The sequence below is a fragment of the Passer domesticus genome, chromosome 5 (genome assembly GCF_036417665.1).
Source record: "Passer domesticus isolate bPasDom1 chromosome 5, bPasDom1.hap1, whole genome shotgun sequence".
NCBI classification, from domain to species: domain Eukaryota; kingdom Metazoa; phylum Chordata; class Aves; order Passeriformes; family Passeridae; genus Passer; species Passer domesticus.
Window position 1 is genome coordinate 30,643,067 of NC_087478.1, and position 19,113 is coordinate 30,662,179.

The following is a 19,113-nucleotide window of genomic DNA, read 5'->3' on the forward strand; positions in this document are numbered from 1 at the left end:
GCTATCTAACTTTTGGCAAAAAAACCTAGAAATTAGGGCAACAGTTCTCTTGCAAATCAAAACTGTGCTCCTTTTCTTTGCCAATAGACTGGTTAACAACAGATGTGTAAAATTTGAGGCATGAAGGAGGAGGCAGTAAATCAAAAGAAAAGGATGCCAATCACATATTTCTGTTTTGTTGTTACAGACTTTCATGCATCACATAGAAATTATAAAAGCCAGCTGTACAATTATAATGAGCAAAAAAATCCCTGCATGTATCTTTATGAAAACTAACAAATTAAAATACTTTATATCAGATTCTGTACTTTCACAATAATTGCACATGATGCACTCTTAAAGCATATAGATACTTAACAGAGCTGCATTGGTTTGGTGAAGTACTGAAATGCTACACCCATAACATTTTTAGGCAGAGCTGAAGGAGTCAAGATTTAAAAGATACAAGATAAATACAAGACTTCAAAATATATAGCACAATAGGTGTATTTATAGGTAGTAACAGTGTTATCTGCAGCAGTGCTGTTTTAAAGGTTGACATTCTTTATGACAAATAAACCACATACAACAGAGATCTAGACTTGAATGTTTTTTTAAGTTTTATTTTAGATTTGATCTGATATGAATTTTTTTCATTAAGATTCATATCAGGACTTCCTTTTGTGCTTTGCTGAACTGATCCAATACATCTAACTGTGAGAGGTATCACAAAGCAGTGATTTTTCTTCCTCTCTCAATGCACTGCCACTTGGAACTGCAGAACTTCATATTCGGCAATTAAGGGTTCTTGATGATTACTCAATTCAAAGAGTAACATGGATTTCTCTCTGATCCTAATGCCTGATCATTTTTGCAATCAGATTGAACAATCTATAAAATAGTATATAAATGAATAAATGATTAATTGAAGTCATTCACATTCTAACATGAATGCACATAGCTGATCCTGTCACCCGTACTCCACCTTTAAAGGAGCATTAAACCTGCACTGTGGACACCTGAACTGTGGCTCCCAGCTTGCTTCAAGGTGGACAAGCAGATCTGAGTAACTAGCTTTCTTTTTAATTTTCTTTTAAACATTTACACAAATTAACCTGAAACATTGCTTTTTCAGGATTGTCTACCATGTCTTGTTGTTATTTAAAACATCTAAATGACAATTTTTCAGGATTCGCATTTTGTGAAGAAAAAAAAATTTATTCAATCTGAACTGAAAGCAACAGTACACCCACCAGAATTTCCCACAGGTATCAGTTCCTTCCAAAAAAGACGTTTCAAAGTGGTAGGAAATATAAAGTTAATAAAACCTTTGAGATTCTTATTCACCAAAAAATTATTTTGTTCCATGAGTAAACAGATCTCCAATGCACACATCCATACAGGGAACTCTATTTTATATTACAATTTTATTCACTTGCTATGAATAGTCACAACATTAATCTACTGCAGAGAATCTATTCAGTATATTTGAAAATCCATTTATTTTCATTTATTGGTATGCATGTGTTACACTTGTATATAATACATTATTTTCAGCGCTGTTTAAGAACAAGGAAACAAAGTAAACTAGTATTGAGAAGCATGATGTAGATTTTCAACCAAATAGAGGTCATATTTAAATTTTACAAAACAGCACATTTATGCTTTGCACTGTCCCAGACAACCTCTTTAAGATGCTACCTTCCGTCCTGAACCTCTTAGCACAAATCCATATAATACTAATCCATCCTAAAATACCAAGAGACTTCGTTTCTGCTACAAACGGTTTATTCTAATTAAATTTTAATCAGAAAATAAGATCTTTTTCTGTCAACATATTTCTTATTATTTCCTAGCAAAATGATAGAATATACTTCTCAGTTTTATTCCCAACAGTCATTTATTTTATTTAAGCTCTCCTGTGCAATAATACAGCAGCGGTAATGAAATGGTTTTGGAACAGCGGGGGCTACAGTGACAGGCAGAGCTTGCCAGGGTGTTCATCCATCACAAAACTTAATATATAACTAAACTAGCCATGTCAATGGCTTACAATGATTAAACCATTTCATTCTATTCCTTTTTTTCTTTTTCTATTTTTTGGGTTTTTTTGTTGTGTTTGGTAACCACACAGGACTTAAACAAGCTTATCTCTATGTATTTTTGACTACCATTAAGTGCGTGTGGCTTTCATTTCAATTCACCAAAGCATACAGTCAGAACTCCCTCTAGTCAGTGTGTTTATGCAGTGTCACTAAAAGGAATTGCCAAATTTCTTTTGTATCAACATTACAGATGGTCCAATATACATTAAATGGAGTATAAAATTATACATTCTGTAATAACTTAGAAAAAAGCTCAAAGATGCTTAAGGCCTTCAAATATTGAGGATTTTTTTCATGTAACAACACACTGAAAAGTTCAAAACTTTCTAACAAAACAAAACAGATCTGAATTGGATGACTGTACGCAGGCAAAATATCCATGAAGTGTAAAACTGGGAGAGTACTAGGACTTTTTTCCTTTATGTCACACAGACTGAGCAAACATCTACATAAGCATCCATCAGTATTTAAGTTCAAGCAAGAGATATTTTTTTTAATAAAAAGACAAAAATTCTGAATGATTACCATCCAATATCATAACTGCAAAACTCATTTACATCCCTGCCTACTTTTGTATAAAAGGGATGAAATAGTGGAATTGACTGTTTACCATGAATTTAAATGAATCAAAGGTTAAGAAAGTAAAGTACATATTGGGAACACTCATTTCCCTCAAACTAAATGGAAATATATATATTAAAGATATGAAATGCCTTATGATGGAAGTAGTAATTGAGTTTTGACCACTACTTTCTTTAACTGTTAAACTGCAGTAGTTGGTTAGCCTTAGGGAAACATGTCAACCTGACTATACATTCTAATATGACTGATGTATTCAGATAACTATTACTTGTCAACAATAATTATTAGCAATGGTTATATAATTCCATTCCTATAACAAAGCAACTTCAAGATGTTGAAATATGTAGCTTTGAGACCTGCAAGATTAGAACACAAATAAAAATGTCTAAAACTGCGCCATGCTCGAGGACAAATTCTGCAACAGAAATTTAATTAAAGCAGCGTGCAGTCCCACCAGCAATCTGAACAGTGCACCAAGGATCATTTTAGAGTGAAGGATCCAATACATTTCAGAGTTTGACTTCAAGATGGAAAGCCACTGATTTGCAATGGAGAACCCAAAAGTTTGCTGCTTTTCTGCACCTTTAGAATATTAGCTCATGATTACAGCTGCAAATTCCTCAGCAAGTGCAATTTTACAAGTGTACACAGTTCAATCAGTTGAAATATTTGTGACACAGAAGTTCAAAATAACTTTCCAGTAGTTTTGATCTCAAGGCTGTTGCTGATTGCAAGCCAGGTTCTCATTGAAACAATTGATTCTGAAGGATACACCCCAGCAGTATAAAATTTCACTTCAAGGATTGCCTGGAGGAATGAAATTCCTATGTGTTGTATGTTATCAGCCTTGAGACTGGCTTGATTTGTCTTTAGCTATCGGGTTACCTGTAAAGAGAAAGAAAATGAGAAAATCAAAAACTTGGTATAGTGAATCTGCTTCCAAATACTGGAAACTGAGACTGAAGTGTAAGATCTCTGTCCAGCAAATATCTTTCAATTGTTTTTAAATAAGGGAATAAACCCCGATGATATTAAATGGCATTCCTCCCCAAAATAAATTGTGTTTTTAAGTGCTTAGTGAGAATATGATTAGACAAGGAGAAATTGAAATGTGACCATGATTAAAAATATAATAAAGTCATGAATTGGCAACCCACGAATTTATGTTTTCTGTTATTCTTTTTTTGTTGTTAAAAATTCTGTATGGTTATGACTATGCTTTTTAAATGTTAGCTATTGAGTATATAGTGACTGATACTGGGCTGTATTCTTCCATTCTTTGCATGCGTTTTTAAAAAACTATCATAACATCATAGAATCATTCAGGTTGGAAAAGACAGTGTCCTTTTAAAGGATTAATGTATCTTAGCAAGCAATAATCACTTAGTGGAGAAACAGGACAAAACTCATGCAGAAGTTAAGTAGTGATAGAGATCCTGTTGTTCATAAAGTAAAAAATTACAAAGGATTTCATTTAGAGTGGTTCCACCCAGCCTAACATGAAACAAGAAGGAAACAGGAAGACCACAGAGAAAGAATGGGGGTCAAAGCATTTCACAATAATTGGACTTTCCCTCTAACTGATTTGGATTTTAAACTTTAAAAGAAAAAATTTGTCATATCAAAGAAACACAACTTTTAGGAATATTTCTGCTGTGTCAATGGATACAATTAATCATCATGTAATCTTTTAATATCAAACTGTGTCAGGGGAAACATCCCAAGGCTTGAGGAACAACTCATTGGAATGGTCACAACACTTTATGACATCAAGGGGCATATGCTTTTCATTTTGATCACAGAGAGAAGGGTCATGCTCCTTAATGATGAAACATTCTTTTGCCCTCAGCAAAACTGTTTGCATACAGCTCTTGTCAGCTCTGCAGAGCATAAACGCAGAACAAACAGAATATTAAACATACTGTTCAAGGAGTTCATTACTTCGGTTTGCCTTCTCCACAGAGTTGTTTCTAGGAACTGCACTTGAGGCAATAATAAAATTGTGGTTGTGATTTTTATGATACACAGGCTTGTTTATTACACTGCTTTTATTTTGCTTTGGTCTTGCTGTTGGAAACAGCCTCATGTGGTCCCTTCTAAAGTGAAAGATTGCCTGAAAAAATAATAAAGAATTAATTTAACAGTCAGGCAACATATTTCTGTGTCCTGCACCAAAGCTCAAAAGGCTGATGCACTATCTTACTGTTATTTATTTTTTTGCTTTATTGTAGCAATCTGGAATTCTACTCATGGAACCAGGTGCCACTGAGCTACACAATGTAAAATACACATCTTCTGATACTATCTGCAGGTGGAATTTTTTTGGCTTCATTTGTGACACGTCTCTATATCTATATCTATGTCTACCTATTTGTCTATCCAGTAAAGAGCCACTAAGGCAAATATGACACAGGAGCATCTCACACGAGGAAGGGCTGAGAGCAGTGGAGCTGTTCAGCCTGAAAAAGAGAAGGCTCAGGGGGAAATACATCAATGTGTACAAATATGTGAAGAAAGGGTAGGAAGAAAATGGAGCCAGACACTTTTAAAGTGGTGCCCAGCAGCAAGACAAGAAACTGAAAACATGCAAATACAGGCAGTTGCCTCTCAGGAAATGTTTTTTTACTGTGAGGGTGACTGAGCACTAGCACATATTACCCAGGGATATTGTGGGCTCCATTCTTGAAGATATTCAAAAGCTGTCTTGTCCTTACTGGCTTTAGATGTCTCTACTTGAGCCAGGGGGTGGCACTTCCAGAGCTGCCTTCCAACATCAACTATCCTGTGATGTATTATTTCTATTACACCCAGATCTACATGTGGGCTAAGGTGATAGACTTCAGATAACAAAAACAGTATTTTTGCACATACATGACTGCTCAGTTACATGGTTGTTTGGAAGTTCAAATGTATTTTCAGTCACAAGAAAAGTCAGTAAAATTATAATCTGCAGGCCTATCTTCTCACTCCACCTAGCACAACAACCCTGTGGTGAAAATATCCCCACAAAATCAACATACACTATCATGTGAATTAGATAGGTGATAAAAATAAGAAAAAAAAAAAGCAGACAGCCATCCAAATTCCTGCTCTATATCAGGTCACTCACCTACACACACACACACACACACATATATATGTATATATATATTAGATTTGCCTCTATGTATGATGTTAATACTTCTTAAGTTCAAGCATAAGATAGATAGATTGCACATCAACATTAATGTCAGTGATATATCCATACACATCAGGGAGTGAATAAAACTCTTGGTTATTAAAGGCAGTTTCATACAGAAGCAATGAAATTTTAGCTAATACCTAGTGATGGTAATCCCAGAAATGCTTAATTTTGGATATAGTAAATTCTATTTGATTCAAGTGTCTGGGAAGTAAGCTATTAAGGTATTGTGCCAAAGGCCTTCATAGGAAAAGAGGGACCAATAACAATATGGGTCTGATCTTTAAAATCCTTAGAATAGTAACACCCTGAAGCGTGCAAATCAAGTTTTCAGTTAATAATTGATACGTATGGAAAATTAACAGTACAAATTTTAAAAATACATTAAACCTTTAGCATCCTAGGTGCTGATTTGAATTAATTTGTTCATTCTTAGAATGCAATTACTCTCTTTATACTAATAAATTTTCTCACATCGTTGTTATATCATAAATACACTGCATTTGATTATCTTCATTTTCTTATCCTAAATATGCAATTAAAGTATAATTACTTTGCAGTTGCAGACTTTTTAATTTAAATTAGTGAGTGGCAGCTGTAAATTGGCTGTAATTGTATGTGGACTCACTTGTTTTATTTTAACACAACAATATATAACTAAATTCACCAGAAGATTTACACTTTATTCTGCTCACTAAATGTTCAGAACAAACTCAGTCTTTGGGTTAAATCTTTTTGCCAGGATAATGCAGAATGGATCAGAGATGAAAAGATCTCATGACATCACATTATAAAAGCTACCAGACTTAAGAGATTTTTCTGGACAACCACAATGGGTGAAAAATATCCTCATTTGTGAAATCCACAAATGTGGATGAATACAGCAGATAATATTGTTTATTTCATTAGAATAGATTTTCAATAAAAACTAAGTCTGATACTTTTACACAGGACTTTCTTCTGCCTTAGAAGAGGAAGGAAGAAAAATCAAGACTGTAGAATGTAAAGAATGGCTGAGAGCATATTCCCTGGATAATAAAGCACTTCTCCCAAAATTCAGGCACCTCAGCATCAGTGACACAACCCCAATTAGGTAGAGTAAAAGTCTTCTGTTTCTTCAGAGAAGCAAATATATCACAAATCATTAGATAACTACAGAATATGTTCTGCATCCTTCTTCTACATCCAAAATTAGGCACATAATTAATTATTATATAATAATGTTAGAATAAAATAGATAACAATATATGGGATATTGAAATTAAATGTGTGCTGGAAAGTTTTATAACACAACTTGTACATTACTATTTTTTGACTGGCAGCTTTTTGAATTTTTTTCTGTGTTCATCATAAACCATACACAAAATCCATAATGAAAACTGACTCTAAAGTTTGGAAAGCCAAGCACTTGAAAGTTAACAATTTGCCTTTTTATATGTCTGCTTCCAATTCAATTCTCTCTGTTTTCCATCATGCACAGTAAAGAAGAGACTTTAGTGTGTGAGGAGAGTTGGAGGGAAGACAGGACTATGTATCAATGCAAATGGAGAAAAGGCAAAATTTTTAAGCCAATGTTTCTTGCCTTGACAGATGATTCCACATGGAATCTATGGACCTTCTGTTCTGGGTTTTCTCCAAATAAACAATATGTACTTAATGAAGGACTTTTTCTTTTTAATTAGAACTGTTCCATCGACCATATAGGATTGTGTGCGATTATAGGTCATGCCATCTAAGCATACTCAGGCTGTCTTTTTCTTTTCTTTCCTTTTATTTTTTTCTTGAGATAGGTAAGACACAGAAAGGAAATTATTTTTCTTGTGAAATCAATTGATAGCTCACCCTGAACTAAGTGTAATTTCATGAGACAAAGTTGCCTTAGCACCCTTTCAATTTTTCTCTAAAATATTAAAAGCCTCTGGGAAACAAAAATGGTATGGGGATTTCAAGCAAAAATAAAAGGGATCTCACGATTTTTTTTAACAACCAACATGAGATACGCTAAATACAGGAAATTACAAAAGCTATAAGGAATGCTTGAAGAAATGCCTACAATGGATTGTCCTCCAAGTCCTGGAGAAAAGACAGAGATCCCATACTAAAACAGCCCTTGTCTATGTGCAGTATATTACTGTCCATTTTGCATTGTTATTGTGGTATCCTTTATTATACTGTATGCAAAACACCACAAAAAATTAATAAAATTATGAATAAAGTGATTCTTTAGCAAACCTTTTCTAAAAAGGAATGAACACAGGAGGGCTATATCAGTCTTTTTTTCTCTATAACATAAATAATTTTGTTGTGGTAGTAAGAACTTAACATGTACTACAGTATAGAAACAGGAGGGCCAATATAACCAGAAAAAAAAACATCTGCCAGTGCATTTTCTCTACTCATGGCCTCTGAAAATGAGGTTGAGGTTGGAAATGGATCTTTTGAACAGATGGAAGCACACTGTTTCCTGGAACTTTAAAATCCATGCAGTGTGTTTGCCATGCACTATCATTCATAGATCGCTTGTGAAAGCAAATGACAGCTTGCATTGCCACTTGTATATGTTCATTCACTGAAACACTTTCACTTGTAAGCTTGGAAAATGCTTCTGTTCTAGTACTACTATCTTGTAGGGATAATCCAAAGTACTTCACAAATGTTAGCAAAAGACAGGTTTCCTTACAGATGGATAATCATGTAATTTATGTTCCAATGAATAGGGGAAAGTGGACAAAAAGATGTTAAGAACCTTTCTGGAATATGGTTCGTATATGTATAGACCCTTTAAAGTAGGTAGGTGTGTATTTGGGTCTTTATTGCTAGATAACTGGGTTTCTGGAGGCAGGAGGAACCATTTCAAAAGCCTGAGAAATGAAGGTGACTCAAGCACATTTCAAGGGAACTGCAAGAGAGACCCATTAATGAGGACACAGTACAGACAGCTGGGCTAATGACAAAACGCAAAATTTGAGTCACTTTTGAGCAGTCTGGAAACCAGATATTTAATGATAACTACATGGATTCAATTACCTTCAGAGAAGGTTTTGTATTGAAAGACTTTTTCAAGTCACCAAATGTTTCGTTCCTGCTTATAAAATTTTGATCCTACCTAACTTTTTATTTAAGGGCTCAAGAGCTTCAAATTCTTCCCTTAGTTTTATTTTAGGCACTGCAGTATGAAAAGTATTAATTTAAACATGTTCTCAAGCCTGTTAAGCAATTTAGAATCCTAGATCCTCATGCTTGTCCTTCAGGAGCTATGAGTAGCTCATTTTATTAATTAAAAAGAGTATTTCACAGGATATGACTCAAAAGGCTCCCAGTTCTTTGATAACCACGAGACTCTAAAATCTCATCATTCTTTCATATTTTTATTGCATAGTGACTAATCAGAACTGCACTTGTGATAGTTCCTGTGTTTAGGACTTCCATTATAGACAAACATTCTGAAAACTCATTTCATACAATGCCATTTGAAATATAACTGTTCTCCTTTATTTCCTACTGCTGTTAAGGATTTCAGCAGGAAATTTTTGGTGGTAAAGTGAAGATCTAGACAGTCAGTGATAAAAATTTTAATTGAAACTAAAAGTCATTGGAAATCTTTCCCATGTAAAGTGATCTTTCCACGTACTTCAAATAGTCTGAAAGGTAGGACTTGTAAAGCAGGTCATGGAAAAATACCTCAGAGCATGGCATATATTCCTGTAAATGATAAAGGTCTTAATTTTTAACACAGTTTTAAGATAGATAAACAATTTCTAGCCTGTCTTAGGAATATAATGGAAATACCCAATTCTTAGGGGTTTTTTATTAAATTTAAGTAATTCAGTATGTGATACTGAGCTTTCAACTACAGATGCCACACCAGACTGGATGTATTAAGACGGACTTCTCTTCCAAGTCCTGTCCTCCAGAGCATCTGCTGTTATGCCATGACTGAGTACCTTAAGCTTACCAACTGGGTCTATCTTTGAAAGTCAAGAGTGTGAAGATATTTTAGGTCTCCCAGAAGCATCTAAGTAACACCCTGAGGCTGCTTAGTAGCACAGTCAGAATCTCTCCAACCACCCTTCAGAAATTCTGCCCAAATGAGCCACAAGTCTTTAATGTCCACAGTAAACTAAGCAACTGCAATGAGGAGTAAGGTACAACAATTCCTGTTAATACCATGTAAACCTGTATTTGTACACACCTGCTGCTCTGCGAGCAATAAAGCGGGGCTGGAACACATTTTCTGGAGTGGTTTGACTCTTTATTCCTCAACGAACGTTCTGGCCCTTCCTTAGAATCCGACCAAGACTATGATTCATCACAACTAGTGCTCCAACGTGGAGCCAGAATATTTTTTATGTGTGGAAAAAAGAAAAATTGTCATCAGGCACAGCAGAAACCTCCTTTCTCTACTTCTCCATTCGGACTTGAGGGGTTTTACACGTTTGCCTAAGAAACAAACACATGTCAAGTACTACACTGTTATGAAATTAGTTACAGAAACAAAACTGGGATAGTTGGAATATTCTTTAAACTTACAAGGAAAAATACAAAATTACAGGTTAAAACATTTCAGAATCAGAGAAAATTATCTTAGGAAAATTGCAAGGTCTTTAAAATACCCAAACATACTCAAATTCAAACCAAAAAACAATAGAAACTGATAGATTACACTCACTTCTGAAAGTATATCAGCAAAATTTAAGTATGACAAAACAGTAATTGAAAAGTTCTTTGAGAATAAGTTCATACATAGACCTGTGGTACAGACAGGAGTCATGAAGTCAGAAGACAATTCCTTCAAAATGAAAGATTTGAATGTGTTCTCCTCATATATGTTTAAAGTAAAAGAAAAAAAAATTAGAAGGTTACAGGAAACACTTTAACAAAGGACACATTACACATTTCAAAAGACAATATTCAATTCAGACAGATAGTTCTTATCTAGATATTTGAGATAAATTTTGAACCTGCCAATAATGATTGCTTCAGAAATTATACACAGCACCTCAAAAGACCAGCAAAATTTCTTTAAGTGTCCCTCTTTTATTTTCTTGACCCTTTTAACTTAAATATCATGCTGCAAATCATTGAAAATATACAAGATTAAGCTCAAAACTTTAAAAAATTCTTGCATAAATAAAATCTCTACATATTTTAATACTATGAAACCAATTAATATGGTCCTGTATTCATACTTCCTTGAAATGGATAGTTTACAAAATAAAATTAACTGGTACAACTCACTGGGATAATTATGATAGTGAATAGCTGATGAAGATCTATGAGTTGCATCAAGGCTAAATCCAATTCATTAGTCCTTCCTATGTAGTCATTATTTCTGTCTTCCAAAAGGTTATGCCACTGTATTGAACATACCCTAATTTTCTCAATGTTTCTGTAACTCAGTAGAGAACAAAATTTATGGTAGAATTATTTTAATGTAACACAATGTTTCATTTACAGACAAAAAATTTAAATTAAAAGACTTAAACAAAAACCTTATTTTACTTTCTGTAACAGATAACAACTGCAGCAATTCAGACAAGGATATATCCTCTTGAGGTTTTTATGGTGCTCACAACTCCATAGTGGGATTGCAGCATGGTGGCATAAAAGACTGCAATACAATTAATTAAATAAATGTAATTTTTTCTCTTCTACACCACTTATCCTGCCTAATCATCCCACTGGGAGATAAAAACAACCTCTTTTCTTTTGATATATGAAGAAACTGAAGCATAATAAAGAGTCACATTACCCTATCAGGAAGTAAGTGGAAATGGAGAGAGTCCTTCTGTCTTTGGCTTTATCTGACTTCACTTACCTATAGAAAAGGCTACACTTGTTTTTTTATTGGAAAGGGAAACCTATAACAGGCATTTTCCTGTGTTTACATTCTAGATACAAAAAAAGCAAAACAAATTTTAAAAACCCAAATCCAACCTTGTTTCAAAACTAGACTAAGGTTCTAAACTGTCTAATAAGCATGAAGAATTTTCATCTTTTAATATATTTTTCCAGAAATGGGGTCAGACTGAACTTCCAATTATCCCCACTAAAAAAATCAGGTCGTCTGATTTATAATACAGTTAATCAAATTTGAGATCTTTTTCTTCTTCAAATTTTATGCTGTAGTGTTTTTCCTGGTATTTTGAATGGAGACTAACAAGCCATTTGGACAAGTTCAAAATAGAAATTTAAATTATTTCCTTACCTGTAATTTTATCTTCTCTATAAGAGTACCTGCTGTTCTGTTAGTGCAGTACTGATGTGTTTTCTGCCTTTGTCCCAAGCTTCAGAGATTCCTCTGGTGATTTTTCCCCACTTGTTTACCAGCTTCCACTGCTGGCATTTTGAGGAAGTGCACTCACATTTGGCTCCAGGAATACTGCCATAGCTGAGGGAATATAAGATAACTAAAAAACAAGTTAGAAAACAACAGAACCAATATCCAGGAAGGAAAAATTATTTAAAAGCAATGAATCAGTCATCAACTTGAATCCCTTAGATAATCCATTTAGAATTTCCACATGATGAAAAGACTTTTCTGTGCTTGGAGAAATTTTGGCTTAAAAAATGGGTACTGGCAGAGTAGTGGGTACCCTTTCAGAGAATATAAAATTAATTTCAGGAAATATAATTTTAACCTTCTCCTGTATGAGTACCCATCATGCCATCACTCCAATACAGATAAGAATGAGAAGAAAGAGAAGAAAGGTGACAGATTTGGACGATTTCAGAAAAATTTCTGATATCTTTTCTCAAGTCCTAATAGAACTATGAAAAAGGAAGACTTGGCTTTTCAGTCAGAGGCTGAACAATAAGAAGGATTTCTCATTGCCCAGGAAAACAACGCATAAAGTCTCTTTCACTAAGACACAGTCAAGATTATGGTTTCTGATTCCCGATACTTGTAGTCATCTTGGTCAAAGATGAAAAAAACAAGAACTGTCTGTTTAATAGGTAATGTTTTCTTGCTTGAGCATTATGGAGACATCCAGGTGAAAGCTGCACCTTGTAAAATCTCTGTACTGAGGATCATCTGGATACTATTTTTGAACTTCACAGTACACAGAAAAGTATTCTGTCAAAGCCAAAAATGAATGCTAGGACTTTCACCTAAGAACCTACTGTGGTATTCAGTAATTTAAATTATCTTTCTTATAGAACCTGTCCAGTTGTCTTCATATATGCATTTTCTCATTATCTTATCTGAATGGAACGTGACCTAAGACAAAGTATAAATGAATCAAAGTAGTAAATTGCAATTAGATTCTGGAATTCTAAAATCTCATGTAATGAAGGAAAGACCAAAAGGCTCAGAAGAGGTTGTTGCCTTCAAATTTCAGGAATGTAAGTACCAATGATGTGCTTTAAGGTTGCGAGAAAGAAAAAGGATTCTGGCAATTTCCTGAATGGCCTTTGAAAAAGTAATTGGCTTTCCAAGAAATAGGCTTCAAATTTGTCAAGTTGCACTCTAGAACAAAGTCTCCTGCTCCTTTTTTTGTTCTTTGTGGATGAACAATAATAATTATTAGCAAGTGGAATTGGAAAGATGCCTTGAAGATGAGAAATTTGTATTTTCCAAGGTGACTCTGAAAAGGTGACAAGGAATCAGGACAGAGACATGCCAAATTTCTAGAACAGCTAATCTGATTTTGGAGTGCATTTGCCTGAATTAGAAACAGCATGAGCAGAAACACAGTCCTTTGGTCTTCCTTTGGAAGGAATATGTTCCTAAGCCACAAAGTTTGAATTCAGGATGAGGAAATAAGTTCTTCTGGCTGGCATCAGTAATTTTTCTTCTGACATTCTTCAATCTGAAGAGACAATCTGCAGCTCTATTAAAATTCTCAGATCTATTACTACTGAGTTTGTAGATACATGTTGATTAGACGCAGTGCATTTTTTCCTTGAGAACCCATTGATCTTCACAAACTTCAGACAAACTTTTGTTTGGTCTTGCCAACATAATTTTACAGGTTTCATCATACAAATAAACCCTCGTGGACTGGATATTTTGTAGCTTCATCCAGAATCTGCACTTCAGAGTTCTATGGCGTTTATCACTGCAGCTATGGAAGGTGACAGATAGTAATCAGGACTGTAAGAGCTAAGAAGGGATCATCTGCATATTCTAATAATGCAGTAGAAGAAAGCTCAGAGTCCATTTTATAGAACATGGAAAGTCCTTTGGAGTATTTTCTCTATATACAGCAGTAGTGTCTTTCCTGAAATTGACTTGGTGTTCACCAGGGTGGCAGAAGAGTAAACTACAAGTCGTGAAAAAAATGAGCAATTTTGAAATTCTCATGGAAATTAACTCTATGTTGGTTGTTTTCTTTATTAATTTAGTCATAGGAAGCAATCTTCCACTTATTCCTGCCTGAATTTTTTCTTTGTTTAGAAGAATTTTCACAAAGGATAGGACTACCTTCATTACTCTTTGGGAGAAATAGTTAAGATTTACAACCATGCTCACTTTGCTATGCAATGGAATAATGTCTGAGTAATTTGATTTCAGTTGGTTTGAGAGTTGTTCACTCCTCCAGCTCTGTGACTCAGTAGGCTCAGAATGCTCTGTATGTCTGATTCTCCACGTCATACATAGTGATTATTATTCATTTCCTTCCCTATAAGAAGGCAGAAAAGCAGAGCTGTGCCAAGGGGATGTTTCTGATGTTTTCTATAATTGGTACTAATGAGTAAGGAAACTCAAGAAAACAATGTTATTTTTAAGAAATGAAAGCATTACCTTTTGAACAATTGAAAGCCAGTTTTCCACTCCCTCATACATTTCTGCAACTAAGCAGTGATGTAAAGTTTGTGAAGTGTGTGCCAAATACCCAGGGAAAGATGAAAAATTTCTGCCTCCAGCTATTTAGGCAGCAGATCATGTGAGTTTTCAGAATATCCCAGTCTCTCTGACCAGAAATATATAATTTCTGACTTGCAGAAATGATCCAAAGAAGCATCTACAGACTAAAAAGGATGCTGAGACAAAAAAGAAGCACTAGTTTTAGAGCATGCCAGCATGACTCACATGATACTGACATTTGAATATAATTTTGTACAGTAATTTCTGAGATATTAGAAGCTGAAAAAAATTTTCCAGGAAAATTTAAAGGAACTACTAGATATTGAAAGAGCCCTTTTTGCACAGCTGTGAATGGCAAAGAGACTGGCAGAATGAAACTGCAAATGGAAGTGGAAACACCTTTGATTTTGGTGTCAGGACATTGAAAAAGTGGAAATTCATGGGGTGAATGAATTGAAGAAAACCAGTCATTAACAAACAGCCTTAAGAACTTGTTCTTATTTTCCATCACAGAGGCAGAAAATTATTTTTTCAGACATGAGTTCAATATCTCAAACATGCCAGCAAAGGACAAGGTAGAAGAATAAAAAAAAAAAATCACAAGTTGAATCTTTTGGGACAAAGGCAGAAAACATCTTGGCTGGACAGATGAATTGGGGGACTTGCACATGGAAGAAAGTAATGGTTGTAAAAATCACTGATTAGTAATTAATGACATGCAGTTGAAATCAATTTGCATTTTTCTTTAAATATTGAATAGTTTCCTTTGATTGCAGACTAATTCTGTCAATGTTCAGGTTCTGGAGAAGCTAAAATGGTGCCTTACAATGCATCCTAGCTGCAGTCTTACCTTCAGAAAAACTATTCCCTGACAAAAATACATAAACAACAACATATACTACTATGCTGTGAGTGTGGTGAAGGGATCGCAAAACACTTCATTTCTCATTACTTCTATAGTGCATCTATTCACCAAAAAAAATTATATTGCCCCTTCTGAATAGCTTGAGACCATACTCAGTGTATTCACAGGGAGATATAGCAACGTAATGTATCATCAGGCTCCCCCTTTTCAAAAGATCTGTACCTGTGAATATTGCCTTTAATCCATTCCCTCTTTTGATGTTACTCACTTTCATTCTTCATTTCAGGATCCATAGGACTCAAACTCAGAGCAGAACTAAACAAAATTTGATACTGAAAATGTCTTAGAATTCAAATGCTTGGATTATCCTCAGCTGCAATGCTTCTTCCTTTAATCCTTTATTCCATAATTGCTCTTTTTACAGATATTTCAGAGTACATTTGCTTTTGGAGAAAGAACCATGACATGTCTAGATTTCTGTGACCACAAAGGAACATCAGCAAGCTGTAGCCTAGACTCCTGCCAAATGGGGACTCACAACTTTACACAGGATAGAACTAGGCACATCAACTTCATATTAAAGAAGCAAATTTGGTATATAAAAGCTATTTTTAGGAAAATCAGTAACTTTCACTGCCCTGAATACTGACTCCCTTTAACATGTGTTGTCTGGCATGCTAACTATTTCCATCAAAATGTCCAAGTGTCCCAAAAGATTAGTGTTTAGGTGCCCTACAAAAAATAAAAAGCTTCAAAATGAAAGAACTGTGGTGCTAACAATAATTACTGATTAATACAAAAGTGTAGCTTGACCCTAGAAAATGTCATCATGTTTCCATTACCAGCTTATTTGTCCCCTAAAACTTGCATTTATTCTTAGAAAATATGTGCATACCACTTACTGCTATTTTAATGACAGATTAGATACAGTGGTCTCTGAGTTAGCAATGAGAAACATGCTGAGACAGCTGCAAATTTCTCCTAGTGACAGATTAGCCAAAGGCATGGAAAGAGATACCATAGCAACAAAGAGGCTGTCACAAGTGCAATCACTCTTTTCCATGGGTAATATTTTGCTACAGTTTGTGCACTCATTTATATTGTAATCACATCATTTTTATGAACCTCCAGGTATTGCTGGTCACTGTATATATGAACATTATTCCAATAAATCTTCATTTTAAATTAAAGTAGGAGCTGAGGAGTCTATACAGAGGCTCTGAAGTGAGGCAGAGAAGCAAAGTAGTTTTACAGTGTGGTGGTTTCTTCAATTATAAGACCCCTTACATAATAGCAGGAAAAGTACTTCCTGTACCTGACACATGGCAGATCATCGATCCATTCTACAATTATTTCACATTTCTCAGTGGTCAAATTTTTTATGTCATGTAAGTTAGTAGCAGTTTACCACTGTAAAACATGTCATGTGAGAAATATACTGCTTCCTTAGCACTCACTGACCACAACGCCATACATTCTGCCTATCAGAAACATCCTGGAATAGCCTATGCATTGCATTTAGATGATGAATTTCTGCTTTTTCTAATTCCATATTCCATACACTACTGCTGTTTCTGAAAAGCCTGGAGGAGGAAGAGGAACAAAGACATGAAGGAAGAAGCTACCACATATTTAACTTTGGCAGAAAAACCAGTAACACATAAAGAACCTATGGATCTGCTGCTTGTGTGAAGTACAGACCAACTAACATTGTTGCATTGCTAACACTAGGCAAAACTCAGTTACAAGAAAAATGCCATTCTCCTTTCATATCCGGGGACACATTTCAGCTCTCTTGTCTTACTCAAGCAGCAGTTATGACAGCACTGGTAGCAGTTGAGTCACCACTTTATGCTGCTTCTTGATACTGGGAATCTGAGTAGCTCACCAAAATGTAAAGGTACCAAACAAAGGTCCTTCCATTCCTTATGCTGAAAGGGTTACGAACACCATATTTTATAAATTGAAACATAAATAAAATTACTGTCTCTCCTTTCACCAGCTGTAATTAATTTAGAAACAACTCAGCGTCTGCAAGTGAGAAAGAGGAGACAGGGTAAAAATGTAAGCAGTATTTATAGATAGCAACAACACTGCATTGATTGAGAGCAGTGGGATGCACATACACAGTTTGGCTTCAAATGAAGCCAGTTGGTGTGTTCAGACAGTACATTTTCTATTTTTCCAAGGATCTTATTCAATTTTGATTTTCCTTTAAATTCTGGAAGCCATAATGTAAAATTAGATAAATTGGAATATTTCAAATAACTGAGTTCAGGCTCTCTCCTATATTGTTTTGGAAGGTATAGATGCTCTCAGTATGAGTATGGATTTCTCACCATCCTGGCAATATTTCTGTTCTTTTCACACTAGTTGTCTGTCTCTGGTATTGATTTGGAATGCAGATTTGGATTTGGAATGTAGATAAATATACTCAATATGGATTTATTTTTGGCTCTGTTATATTTCTCTTTTATTTCTTTCTGCCCTTGTAATATTTATTTTATTTTATTGCAATACTCTATTTCTGCTATTGGTTTGGCATATAGTTACATAGTAATATACTAGGTATTGATTTCTTTCTGTTCTGCAGTTTGCTTTCCTCCACATTGCAGTTCCTTCAGCCCATCAGCTATTCCAGAAGCTGAATGCTCATTTCCAAACCATAGCCCTTTATAACCTGGCTGAAAATACTTCTTTCCCTTGTTTATAGGAAAACACTACTCACTTTCAATTTCTATAGATTTTCAGGGCTTAATGATCAATATCTACTATGAATCTGATTTTTCTGTTGTTGTTAATTTATATTATTAGTATTAGTATTACACCAACAATTCTAAAACACGCACTGTTGCCAATTTTTAGTGAGTAGTAGATACTGGACATGTTGCTCATCATAGTATGAGTCAGTAATTTAGCTCATAGCTGTGTACCTTCGGAATATGAGCATTTTTTATACTTTTATTATTTTGTATTCCATTAGATAGTGGTCAAGGTCCAAAGCTTCCCAAACTGACAAAGAATGAATGGGCCTTTATGGTCATCTTCCTGCTGAAGGCCACATCAAAGTGACTAAATTATCTAAGTTAGCTGCTTCCTATTCAACATTAAATATCTAAACATTAGGGGCTACGTTAGTCATGGTAGTTTTCCTCTAGATTATTTGAGAAACATAAGCACCTTCAGAAGACAATTCATCAGACTTATCTTAGAACAAAATCAATTGTCCTCTGGAACTGAACAACTCTATCTAAAAGTAAAAAGACAGTCTAGAGCTTGGGCTAGTTATCTCACTTTAGAGAGTCCTAACCCAAGCAAAGTCCAATAAATTCTACCCCCCATAATTTAACCACAATTTAGTGTTAAACTACGCCTCATTCCACAGGCAGTTGTACCAAAGAAAATTGAAAGACTGAGAGCAAGGTACCATTTAATTACTGTGCAATGGTTCAACGCTGCACTGGGGAGGGTTTAGCCTGAACACTAGGAAGCTTTTCCTGACCAAGACTATGGTCAAACATTGGAACAGGCTTCCTAGAGAGGTGTCCAAGCTTATCAGAGTTTAAGAGATATTTAGACAATGCTGTTA

At 34.8% G+C, this 19,113-nt stretch overlaps 1 protein-coding gene across 4 annotated transcripts in view; it reads right to left on the reverse strand.

Moving 5' to 3' along the window:
* Positions 1-1,387: 1,387 nt before the first annotated feature.
* The window catches only part of TAFA2 (TAFA chemokine like family member 2), a 179,947-nt gene continuing 162,221 nt past the window's right edge, over positions 1,388-19,113 (reverse strand). For 2 of the 4 annotated variants that reach the window (XR_010363682.1, XR_010363681.1), the window contains 3 exons: positions 12,056-12,238; positions 10,040-10,287; positions 1,388-3,551 (listed from right to left, as the gene is read on the reverse strand). Coding sequence is in view for 1 of the 4 variants with exons in the window: in XM_064422529.1 (XP_064278599.1) it covers positions 3,540-3,551 (12 nt within the window). In the remaining 3 variants the exon portion in view is untranslated. The remainder of the gene's footprint in view (positions 3,552-10,039; positions 10,288-12,055; positions 12,239-19,113) is intronic. The other 2 variants (XR_010363683.1, XM_064422529.1) reach the window with 2 other exon arrangements.